This window comes from Furipterus horrens, unplaced genomic scaffold (genome assembly GCF_987537825.1).
Source record: "Furipterus horrens unplaced genomic scaffold, mFurHor1.1.pri manual_scaffold_5, whole genome shotgun sequence".
Taxonomy (NCBI): domain Eukaryota; kingdom Metazoa; phylum Chordata; class Mammalia; order Chiroptera; family Furipteridae; genus Furipterus; species Furipterus horrens.
The window spans coordinates 9,069,916-9,083,487 of NW_028327175.1; the positions used below are offsets into that span (position 1 = coordinate 9,069,916).

The 13,572-nt window shown below is 31.3% G+C and overlaps 1 protein-coding gene across 2 annotated transcripts in view; it reads left to right on the forward strand.

Annotated features, from left to right (window-relative positions):
• RICTOR (RPTOR independent companion of MTOR complex 2) overlaps positions 1-13,572 on the forward strand; it is a 93,054-nt gene that overhangs the window by 32,598 nt on the left and 46,884 nt on the right. For both annotated transcript variants that reach the window (XM_090276157.1, XM_090276158.1), the window contains exons 6-8: positions 4,967-5,030; positions 10,052-10,178; positions 12,992-13,161. In XM_090276157.1, the coding sequence (XP_090132283.1) occupies positions 4,967-5,030; positions 10,052-10,178; positions 12,992-13,161 (361 nt within the window). The remainder of the gene's footprint in view (positions 1-4,966; positions 5,031-10,051; positions 10,179-12,991; positions 13,162-13,572) is intronic.

The window sequence follows — 13,572 nt, forward strand, 5'->3', positions numbered from 1 at the left end:
GAGTTCCAGTCTCTCCATATCCTCAACAGCACTTGTATTTTCAGTCTTTGATTTTAGTCTTTGGGCTCTGTTTATCATTGTGAATTCCAGTTGTGCTTTTAATTTGCATTTCCCAGATGAGTAGTGATGTTAAGCGCCTTTCATTTGCTTATTGACTATTTGGGTATCCTTTTTCTTTTCTTCCTTTTTTTGCTCATTTGTAAATTTGATTGTCTATCTTGTTGTGTTGGAGTTCTTGATGTCTTCTATATATGATTCCTTTCAGGTATGCATGTTGAGAATATTGTTTTCCAAATCAGTCTGCCTTACCTTTTCACTTTCCTTAATAAAATCAATTTAGAGATCAGTTACTTTATATTAATGCTTTAGGTTTCTTTGGAAAATGATAGTCTGTTTATTCAATACATTTCAGTAGGTAATGATTCATTTTTACCTTCATAAATATCCAATAGATATTTATTGAGGAGATTTTTCTTTCACATCTAGATTAGTGTCACTCTTGTTGTAAATAAGGTAACAAGATAATATGGATTACTTTTTGCATTGTATATTCTTTTTAGTAGGTCAGTTTGTGTATTCTTGCTCCAGTTTCTCACTGTTTTAATGACCGCAGCTTGATAATGTGTTGATACTTGTTAATGTACGTCCTCCATTCTCTTTCTCTTCAAGACTCTATTGACTCTTTTTGGGTTCCGTATGAATTTTTTTTTTTTTTTAATTTTTTTATTTTGGTTTTTCAATTACAGTTGTCCCCTTCCATATGAATTTTATAATCATCTTTTCCATTTCCATAAAACTTTCTATGCTCTAGGTTAATTTGGGGTGAGTTGACATCTTAATGATGTTGAATCTTCCAAACCTTTATTTATTTGGAACTTTAATTTTTCTCAACATTTTGTAGTTTTCTGTGCAGAGGTCTGCCACATAGTTGTTAGGTTTATTTAAGATATATTTATATGATTTGTATATTCTTATTAATGTAATTACTTTTAAAATAATTTTTTACTAACATAGAAACATAATTTTGGACTTTTTTCTTTTATAAAGATTTTACTTACTTATTTTTAGGGAAGGGAAAGGGAGGGAGAAACAGGAAGAGAAACATCTCATCGGTTGCCTCTCACTCATCCCCAACTGGGGACCTGGCCTGCAGCCCAGGCATGTGTCCTGACCTGGAATTGAACTGGAAACCTTTCGGTTCATGGGCCAGTGCTCAATCCACTGAGCCACACCAGCCAGGGCTGGATTTTTCTTTTTGTATATTAACCTTGTATCTAGTTATCTTACTATATTTACTTTCTATTCTAATTGTTTTAAAAATTATTTTGGAGTTTTTGTTATGTAATCATTAATTGCAAATGATGACTGTATTATTTTTCCCTTTCCAATTCTTATATCTTTATTTTTCTTGCCTTATTGCATTGGCTAGAATAGTGCACTGACTTAGAAATGGTTATAGTGGAAAACTTTGTTTTGCTCCTAAACTCAAATTGAAAATGTTCAGTGTTTTGCCCTTATTTGTGAAACTTGCTATAGGCTTTAAAAGGAGTTTTTTGTTTTTTTTTTCTGCATTCCTGAAATAAATACCATTTGACCATTTGTTCTTGATATCTGGTCCTTATGGTTTGCTAATATTTTGTGGCAGATTTTTGCAGCTACGTTCATGAGATGCATTGGCCTATGTTTTTCCATTCTTCTGATGTCCTTGTTTTGTATCAACAGTATGTTTGCTTTATAAAACAGCTAGGGAAGTTTTGCCCTCATTATATTCTATGAAATAATTTTTGTAAGGTGGATATTGTTTTTTCTTACATGACTATTAGAATATGTCTGAGCCTGAGGTTTTCTTTTTTAAGGAGTTTTGAAATTATGGACTCAATTTCTTTAACAGGTGTAAGTATAATACCATTATACTATTAAGATTTTCCACTTTTTATGTCATTATTTCTTGCTTTATATATTTTGAAGCTTTGTTACTGCATTCATAATAAGAAACATTAAACCTTCACATTTGGCTGATCCTTTTATAGTTATGAAATGTCCTGTTATCCCTAGTAGTACTTCTTTTATGAATGTTTATGTTATCTAAATATAGCTGCACAACTTTTTTCTACTTAGGGTTTGCTTGACATATGTTTTCCCATCCTTTCACTTTTTTATCTCTTTTGTCCTTATATTTAAGTTTCTCTCCTATAAACATTATATCAGGTTTTTAAAAAATTCTGGTTCGACATCTTTATCTCCTAATTGAAGTGCTTAGACTATGTCTAGTGGTTTTTTTAATATATGTGGTCTCTGGGCTTGATCTAATATTTTATATATATTTAAAGAGAGAGTTTGTCATCTAGCTATCAGTTTTCTCATATATTTGAGTTTGTTTGCTATATTGCTATTTGTTTTATATTGTCACATCTGTTCTTTATTCTGTGTTTCTCCTTTTTTGTTTCTATTGGAATAATCAAGATTTTTTTTTTCTATAAATATCTTCCTTAGCAGCTGCCCTAGAGATTACAACATGTATCCTTTATATATTAAGGTCTATCACATTTATTAAAACCAGCACAGTGCAGGGAACTTCTTACAGTTTAACTATATCTTTTCTCCTCTTTTATGTTATTGCTGTATTTTTTATTTCTACATAAATTTGTAACCCCACAGGATAGTACTGTTTTTATTTTAAACTGCAATATTGATATTTACATACATTATTTATGCATTCCAGTATTCTTCCTTTTTTGCATTCCACACTTGATCTTGGATCATTTTCTATCTGTTTGATAAACTACCTTTACTATTTCTTGTAGTACAGCTTCACTGAAGATGAATTTTCTTATCTTTTATTTGCCTATAAATGCCCCTATTTTCCCTTCCTGTTTGAAAGCTGTTTTTATGACCAGTTACTATTTTTCAGTGCTTCAAATAAGTTTTCTGGATTCTTTTTTTACCTTTTGAACAATAATTAGCTCTCTTTTTGTTGCTCAGTTTTAAGGGATGTGTCTTTTTTTACCTCTGTCTACTTTGAAAGTTTTTGGTAATATTCTCTCCTGCCCTCTGGCACTCCTTCTGTGTAAGCTGGATCTGTTCATTGCCCCCACCTGTCTCTGATGCCCTTACTGTATTTTTGTCCTTTGTTGTACTTAATCTTTGTGCTTCAGTGTGGTTTGTTTTTTTTTAAATTCCTTGATCTTACTAGTAAATCAGTCTCTTAAATAACAAACATTATTAGTTATTGCATTTCTGTGATTTATTTTACTCTTATTTAAAGATTCTAGGCCTCTACCTTTATCTCCATCTTTCGTTCTACTTTCTTGAATATAGTAATCATAATTATTTATAGAGCCCTCTATCACAACTCCAATAGTGAATCACCTGTGTTCTATTTCTACTGTCATTTTCTTTTTTTAGTTTTTTGGTTACTGCCTTTTGTTTGTTTTAAAGCATACCTTATCTGATCGAATGTGAACATTGTGTATTCAAAATTTTGGTCTCTAGGTCATGTTATTCTCCCCTTAAGAGAGTTAAGATTTATTCTAGAATTTTGGTGTATCACACTGGTTCTGTTCAAGGGTGGTTTTATCTTTGCCTTTGCCCTAGGAAGTAGCTATTTGGGATCTCAAGTGAAAGTGTAAATGTTTAGCAGAACCTCTTCACCTTGACCAGCCTTGAAGCCTAACATCTATCTTGAGTTTTATGTACCTGCTGAAATTTCTGCTCAATTCCTTAGCTTCTCAGCAGTAGCTTTTAGCTTGCTTTCTTGGATTTTTACCCTGCTTTTGCAAAACACAGAAATTGGCACGAGTACCTTCAAGATGAGATTGCATGCAGATTTGTACTCACTTTCCTATCTTTTTTCCTGTGGGATTTTCCCCTCAAGTCTCACCTACTTTGGCTGCCCTAAAGGTCCCTCCAGTCCAGCAAGACTTTTGCTTTCTACTAAGACCATTTCTCAACAGCTGGAGATTAACAGAGGCCCCCACGAACAGAGCGTGGAGTTGATGTGGAGTTTGTGCTTCTCTTTCCAGGGATTATTATCTTGCTCTTCTAACAGTGGCTTTACAAAGTAGTTTGTGCAATCTTTATAGTTGTTTTTGGCCGGAGTGTTGGTCTGAGCCAAACTTCTCGGTTGTGGCCAGAAAGGGAATTCTATGCCTATTTACTTTTTAATAAAATTGCTCTAGATTAGTTATATATAGAGAGAAGAAATGCTTTTTGAATAGCAGACTACAAATAAAGTATTGATTAGAATAATTAACTGCCTAAATATAACTGAAAATGACTTATTCGGCATCATAAATCAAAGGCTCTTTAGAAATTGAACAGTTTAATAAATTCTAGCGACAAGTGTCAGTTAAGTGATATTTAATTGGACATTGTTTTATAATTCATTCAGATTTCAAATTATGGTAACAGAATTATTGTGGCTAGTACATAAGACTGATAATACAGGGGTGGGGCAAAAGTAGGTTTACAGTTCATATGAAAAATAATATGAAAATAAACTCTTTTACAACTCTAAACCTACTTTTGCCATACCCTGTGTATAAAATTTAGGTCCTGGTTAAAATCACAATTAAACTAAATCATAGGCTTAAAATATTTTACTTTCACAGTTTTTATAAAATATCTGAATTTTATCTAAAACAGATGAATAGTTCTTTTAGTAGGTTTTTGGTACTTTGTGTTTATTATTTCTATATAGACATATAATTCTGTGAATTATTTGTTATGATGTACCTACTTTCCTAGAGTTGTAAATGAAATAGTTTTGAAATGCTTTATTATAGCAAGTATTTATCACTAGAGATACATAAGCTAACTAAATAAATATCTGCTGGTACTACAAATTCACGTGTAATAAAACTTTTGAATACCACATTGATATTATGCATATGGGTCTGGTCTAGTGGTATTGTTTTACAACAAATTGTTAATGAGGCTTTTATCAATAATTATTTTGTGTATTTAGGTGCATTGACATACAGCAGAGCAACGAGGTAGAGAGGACACAGGCGCTTCGGTTAGTCAGAAAGGTAAGCTCCATGTCTAAGAGGAAAGGCTGATCATGGTTTTCATGTGAAGTATTTTACATTTTTATATATGGACTATTTTTGTGAACTCTTTCTATTCAAATTTAAAGGCTAAATTCTCATCAAACTTTTTGTTAAGATTACGGTAGTTAAATAGTAAATAAGTATAAATATTTTGTGTAATTATTATGTGTGATTGGGTATAGCTAGGATAATGTTTTTATAAAATGTTCATTGTAAGGAATATTTCTCCCTTTAGTAGACAAGTAAATGAAATTATTGCTTTGATATGTTATTGAGAAAAGGGGACTGCTTGCTCTCTCTTTTTCTCTTAAGTGTATGCTTGGAGTTAATACTATTAAATGGATGTCACAAATAGTTACAGCTAAAGAATTTGGATAAAATCTATAGGCAATTTGCAATAAGCATTTCAGGTCTTTGTACATGACAAAGGTCAAAAACCTAAACATTAACAGAATGTGTTAAGGATAATCCATAATGCTTCTAATGAGAGGCCTTCAAGGAATTTTTGTTGTTGCTTAATGTAATGTGATGTGCTCAGGACAGGAAGAGAGTGAACTGAGAGTTGAACTTGTTGAGGACATAGCTCGTGTAAGAATTTTTTCACGTTTTATCTTAAAGTGTTGTTCTTGATTCTAAACACTCGTAAGACTCATGAAGTGTATGTTTGTTTGATGTAAAAGCATTTAAAATTATTTAGCAGTTAAACTTTTTAGCTCTTTACTCACCTTGGAATTCAGTGCATGCTCCAGAATGGTACAATATAGCGTTTGTTCATTAACTAGATTCCCTTTTTCCTTTTTCTTCCAGTTGTCTAGCTTGTGGTTAGTAATTATCCACTGGTAAACATAGTAACGAAGAAGCAAATGGATGAGTTGTCCTAAGAGATGTTTGCAATTTTATTCAGAGTGGTATTGGAGATTATAAATTTCTATTTATAGGTAAACTTATACTGGGACTGTGATTTGACTCTTTAAATTTAAAAATCAGATTTATGACTTTTATTTATTCATGCAATCTCTCCCACCACCTGGTGTTGAAAATTCAAGATTAGAAAACAAAATTGTTTCTGAAGAACCTAGAATAACTTCTCAGTTATGGCAATACATAGGTCAGTATTTATCATACTAGGATTTAAATTGAGAAATTAAAATATATATTAACATACAAAATAAATTCATTACGCATAAACATAAATAACATCTTAATAAAAATAACTATTTGCTGAAAAGAAAATTAATGAATAGAGTGACATTATATTAGATTTTTGCCAATCTCTGCAATGTTTGTCTTGATAGGAGATAGCTGGATTATCATATTTACTTTTGCATTCAATCTGTTGTGATTTCACATGCAATGGGACTGCTGGAAAACTTTAGTATATACTTGTAAAAGAATGAGAGTAAAAAAAAAGATAAATAATGGTTTTGTTTTATTATGAAAATAGTTTTAACTTTGCAGAATCCCTGAAAATGTCCTAGGGATCTTGAGTTTCCTGGACCTCATTTTGATAATTGTTGCCCTAAAAATTGCATTCAGAAGAAACTACAACTCCATATGGATTCAAACAATTAAATTCAGCTTTTTTGAATTATTTAGGGAATATTTCATTTCAATTTTGTAAAATGTTTTGTACCCATTACAATTTATAAAATAGCCAATAAAAATAAACAGACTCTTGAAAGCAATTTACTAATGCCATAACAAAAATACATTCTATTGTGTTATCTTTTGACGTACATAGTAATTTGTGGCACATACCGTTTGTGAATCCAAAAACAGGGAAATTGCTCGTACCTGGTGGTGGAGTACAGGCTCAGGGAGAGTTGGGGCCCAGGGCTCCTCCTTGGCGTAACTAAAGGCCGTTCAAGGGAAAGTGCCCGATGGACCAACAGTGGCCTCTGTTGGCCAGAGGAACTGTGATTCCATTAGTACTTTTAACACCAAAGCAAACCTTTCTTTTTTTCAGTAATTCTTGGCAATTGAGCTAGGAGAAATTAATAATATTATAATTTGTGGGTCACTGACGGTTTTTTGTATACATTAAAAAAAAGTTTAGAATTTTTCTGTAGAATTTTTTCTTTTATGGTTTAAAAGAAAAGTAAAAATATTTGTTGCTTTAGGTTAACTTGTTCTGTGTGTAATTAAGGAATTTCTCTTTCACTTATTTCAATCATTTGGAAGGTGTTTTTTTTTGTTTGTTTGTTTTGATCTTTTTAAATATCTGATTTTTTTCTCCTGTCTTTCCAGTCCAGACAGTCTTCCCCTTTACTTCTGTAATTTCCTATATAGTTTTTCACTGGTCTGCTGTTGCTTTTCATTATCCTATTTAAATTCTTTGTCATCATTTTCTTCATATATCATTTCTTTATCCATGTAACGAGAGATTAATATATCAGGGTTTTTTTTGTTTGATTAGTTTATTACAATTGAAAAGGGATTCATTTAGGGAAATTATTTGCCCCTGGCAGATCCAGCACAAGAACTTAGTTCTTGGATTTCCAAACCTATATTGACCCTCAATTATTGTTGTTATTAAGCACAGTCTGCTTACCTTGGCATTCAGAGCCAACTTCAGGGCCAACCAATTATGACCTATGTTATTATGCCATTATTCATTTGAACAAGCTTCCGCTACCACTATTATCATTATTTCTTTCCTACTCTTTTCATTTCATTTTTACATTTTCTACATTATATCAATTTCAGTCTCAGCTTTCTAATTCCTTTATAGGAGGTTACAAATTATTACCTACTCATGACCTTTAATTTAATTTATTGGATGGGCCAAAAGACACATTTTTTATTTTCACCAGTAACATTGATAATTTGGATATTTTGAATATGTCGGCTGTCTCCTGCTATTGACTTCTAGCAAGTAGAGGCCAAGGGTGCTGCTAAACGTCTTCCAATGCATAAGACATCCCCACAGCAGAGTTATTTGGCCAAAATGTCAGTAGTACCAAGAAACTTCACAAACCACCTTTGACACGTTTGATCAGTCACAGCATCTTCTCCATGCACTGCACAAATCTTTTTTTGCGTTTCAGTTGTGTTTTTACCTTTCTTGAAATAATAAAGCATACTGTGGTGAAAATGTTACATATTTTCTTCCATCTTCAATATTAAAATGGCTGCACAAAAATTCACCAATTTTGATTCTTTTTTTTAATGCATGCTGATATGACAGCTGTCACAATACAGTCTAGCAAAATTGTGTTGAATGAAGTAAAAGACAACTGAGTGCTACTAAAGCCATCTTAAGGAAAAAAACTGAGTGAACTTTTTGGCCAACCCAATATATCTGTCCTATCATGCCTAAAAAGATAATTAAACTTTTATTTCAGTAGAGATAAATTCTATGACTTTTTTTATTGAGTACTCATTGATTTATGAGAAAAGTATTTTCTAATTTGCACAAAATTTAAAAGTTTCTTTGCATATATTTCCCTGGAAAATAAGAGAGATTTGTAAAAAAATTGAATTACAGTTATTTTATTTTCATAACACTTGAGCTTTATAGAGTAGGATTTTATACTTTAAATTCTAGAAAGCATCTGGCCATACACATCTGATCCTTTTACAAATGAGGAAACAAAACCACAGAGATTGATTTGGCCAAGATAACAGTTTACTAATTAATGGAAGACTTAGCTCAGAAAGCTCATTGGTCTGGCTTCCTAGCCAGCTCTTTTCGGAATACCTTATATTTTATTTTGGAGGGAATTTTTCTTATAAGCTCCTTATAAGCATAATAATAGATCAATAAGTATTAAAATCAAAATGTAAATTAATATCATAAGAAGTTAGAATTTTCTCATCCAGGAAGATCAGTTTTCTATACCTCATTTCTCTTTCTTTCCCTTTTTCTTCAGCATTTTTGATTAATGGAAAATGCTCATTCAGTAATGAATGTGAAAACTTTTGTCAATTCTCTAGTTACTGGAAATCTGTTTTATGGTTGTGTAGTCTATTATGTCAGTTGAACTTTTAATATTACATAATGCTACAGTATAAACCATTCATAAGTACTCTAGCCAATACAGGTCTTACCGTTAGCCCTTTATAGGACTTAACTGGGTATCTTTAATTTAGTTATATTACATCCTCTAATTGTTTCATAGCACAAGTCTTATTTTTCAGCAGGGGTATAAATCCAATAACATCCAGGACAGCTTAATTATCCATCATATTTTATCACCACCCAAATAGAAGAAAACATTTTCTTCTACTCCCACTTCAGGGACGTATTTTGAAATAATTTACCAAATAGTCTTTATTTATTAAACAGTCATTACATAATTTGTTTTCTTTCTATTTTGCAAACTGAAGATACATGTATATTATCTATTTTCAGTTTTCCAAGTATGTTGTTGCCAGTTAAACTTTTCACTTGTGGTGAAATTCACCCAGAGTTTATTACCAGATACATACTATTTCTATTGTAATTTTTGAAATATTAAAAATTGGTCCTAGATTATTAAGTTTGCTTTTTGGTATAGCAACAAGTGATGGTTACAGATAGGGAGATAAATAGACATTTATTGCAGCAAAGTGAGGAGAATGAGGGGACAAATCAATGAGTTTGATGGGGGACAGAGGAGACAGTGAGGTAAATGGGTATATGGGAAAGGAAGCCAGAGAAGTAATAGTATGTTGACAGCTGTTGTCCCCACTAATTTACTAGGTGTAGGCACAAGAAGTTGTTTAAAATACAGGTTTTATTCTACAGGAGCTAAGAATCTCAGAAATGTTACATCTTGTGGGTAAACTAATTTATAGTCTGCACTATTAGGGGAAAAAGCCAGCACACTTGTGCATAGTAATGCTATTAACATCAATTGCATCAATTATCATTGTATTAATTCTTTGAAATGTTTACATGAAACAGAAGTTTAAAATTGATGCTGAATCTTATAATTAATCCTCAATTTGAACAAAGTGGGTTTTAGAAATATATTATGAAGTAAGTAACTTCTTTTTCTGGTTTCTCCCTGTTACAGATGATCACTGTGAATGCTTCCTTGTTTCCTAGCTCCCTGGCCAACTCGTTAATAGCCGTTGGAAATGACGGACTTCAGGAAAGAGACAGGATGGTCCGAGCTTGCATTGCTATTGTCTGTGAACTAGGTTAGAGTTTTCTTTTGAGTAATAAAAATAGAGTAATTCCAAAAGAATACTTAACATTTCTTAATGCCTTTAGTACATGAATTCTTCAGTTATTTGTACAAAGATGAAAAAGTAGGGCATTCCTGATAGGGGAGTGGAGGACTTGCCGTCTAACAAATAATTTCAAAGTGACCTTGAAACTATAAATTTTAAAGTTTTTCTCATCATGAAATTTAGTATATAGGAATTGTCCAAATTCTAGTAATTGCAATAAAATCTCTTAAAGTCCGGCTGTCAGATATTAGCTAACTATTCTATATCTTGATGTGGATTAAAAAATAATAAACAGTCCACTATACATTTTAACAAAAGAAGGAATTCTGAATACGAAAGCATTAAAGAGTTAAATGGGAAAAACATGCAAAAATGCAAGAGGAATTATGAATTACAAAAGAAATAAGATTTCAGTGGCTATAGATTTTATTACAAGCAGGCAAGAAAACATACTACAGTGCCAGAACAAAGGAAAAATAAATGTCATAAACATGATAAATGTTATTTACTTACAGATCAGTAGGAAAACTAAATAATTCTCAAATAAATTCATGGCCAATCAACATTTTAAAAGTTCAACCTCATTTATAACCAAAGATATGTAATTTAAGTAGCAAGATAATAATTTTTTCCACTAGAAGTAGAAATGGTGTAGGCTACATTGACTCGATATAATAAATAAATTAATAACAAAATTTCAAACTAAAAAGAGCTGTCCACAATACTTGTTGACTTAGAGATGAAATAAAATTTTTAAGGAAGTTTAAAAAATAAAAATTTGACTACATATCAATCTATGAGATGCCTAGAAAGTTATATACTCAGTTAACTTAGCATAAAATACTTTTATAATTTGGCAAAAAGTAATGAAAACAAGTGAGTGAACCCACAAATTAGAAAAAGAAGGGGAAAAAAATCAATTTTCAGGTAAGCAGGGGGAAGGAACAATGAAATTATGAGTCTTAATTAGAGAACGAGATAGATGATTTAATCTAACTATTGTTAATTAGAAGAGAAAAAATGGTGCACAGATGCAAACATACATAATATTTGAAAACTGCAAAGGTAATACAAACAAAAAGTTAATATAGAAATAAAGAAAACATTATAGGAGTTTTTAAATTATGGAATAGTTTTTTTATGTATTTGGAAATCTTATTGAAATGAATGCATTTTCAGAGAAAATTTAATATACAGTTGACTCAAAAACTATAAAACATGATAGTCAAAAACGGTTGAAATACTTTATTAAATAATTGCCTCCAAAAAGACTCATCCAGGTAGTTTTGTCTTAAAAAGAAATTGTTTCAAGGAACAGATAATTCCTATATAGTGTAAACTGAGAGCATAAAAATAGGAAACCTACCAATTTTTAATGAAACTAGCATTTATCTACTTATACCCACAAATATACATATACTCACATTTATCTCTTAATTAACGTTGTTTAAAAACTAGCCAGGTTAGTTAAACAAAATAATAAATGAAGTTTATATATTGGAAAGAAGACAGTCTTGCTTTGTAGGTGATATTATCTAGGGGTGAAAAACAAAAGTCACGTTTCACAGTGAAACATGAAAATACAGATTTAATAGATTTATTTTATGTCTCAGCAATAATCAGTAAATCAAATAGAAAAAAATCATACTTTCCAAAGTAGAAAATAAAACTATACATACAATAAATAAACTTAATAAGAAATGTGTATGACTGAAGTGTGTGTTTGGGGAGTACTTTGGCCTTTGAATTTGGCCAGTTGATCATCAAGAAGGCACAGGTAATCTATACGCGTAGAAATGAGAGCATTGGGTACCTGTGTGGTGGAGGGGAGCTGATTAAAGAATTGTGTTGAGGGAATGTCCTCGTTTGATGAAGGCTCTAAACCTTGAGTGAGGTATTGGTACAAGGATGTAGACAATTTTTCAAAGTTTTTGAACTATAGTCATAAAGTTCTGTTCATTTCACTATATTTAGTTATATCTCCATTTAGGAAAAAAAAAATCAGAAAAGAATCCTAATGCTATAATTCAACTAGAATAAACAGGAGAGATCTAACCATGAAAACATTTTTGAAAAAGTTTAAATGGATTGGAAAGGAAATACATTTTTCTATTACATTTAAAAATATATTCTGCTAGTTATGAAGTGATAGAAAAGTGGAAAAGAATCAGAGTTGCAGACCCTGACATGTAGAAAACTTTAGCATATCAAAAATATAAAAATCAGTGTGTAAAGCATGCTGGGATAATTGATTAACCATTTGGAAAAAAGTGAGTTTATCATATTAAGCCAAACTGAATTTCCTGACAGATTAAAACTGAAATGTTTATCATGAACTCATTAAAACACGCACATTTGTGCACACATACAAAGAAGTGCTTCATCTTTGAACTAAAGGAGTTCCTGAACTTAATATCTGAGTTTAAAATCTGAAGTAAAAGTACAAATTCAATAAAAGACTTGAAAAAAATAAAGGGCTAATTTCCCACTCTATTAAAAAGTCCTTGCAATTCATGGGAAAGAAGGACCATTCCAGTAAAACACGCACAAAGGATATGGAAAAGCAATTCAGAGGCATAAAAATTAAAATAAGAATTTGGGGAAGTATGTTCCGTGACTTATTAGATACATTTTATCCACATGCCCTTTTAAAAGTCCTTTACTAGAAAGATTTTCAAGTCAGAAAGGAAATGGTTTTAAAATAAAACCCTAGATTTCTGATTGCTCTTTTATTATCCCCTACACTGTATACTATATTAAGTTTTTCTTTTTTCTTTTAGCACTTCAGAATCCAGAGGTGGTGGCCCTTCGAGGCGGACTAAACACCATCTTGAAAAACGTGATTGATTGCCAGTTAAGTCGAATAAATGAGGCCCTCATTGCTACAATTTTGCACCTCCTTAATCATCCAAAGACCCGAAAATATGTGCGAGCTGACGTAGAATTAGAGGTAGGAACTTTAATATTCGTTTCTAGTTTTAAAATATGACTTTAAATACAAACTCTTAGAAATTTTAAGTTAGTAGCTGCAGCACAGCATTATCAAACCAAAATTTTCTAAGACTGGCTTATTCCCAGCAATATTTTATAACTCATTCAGTTTGTACTGAATTGAAAAATACTTTTCTCAAAATATTTCCTCATTGTGTAATGTGAAGTTTGTTTTTTTAATGATGAAAATTTTACTAAGCAAATTAAAGCACATGCAAGGTTACATAGACATTTACCTATTTATTTAAGAATTTTTTTTTTAAAGAGGTTAGTATTTAATTGTGTGACTGGCTCCTGCTAATTATCTACTAATTTTATTTAAATCATGCGAAAAGTCTTTGGAATTAGAAGTGCTTGTTAGCAACTAATG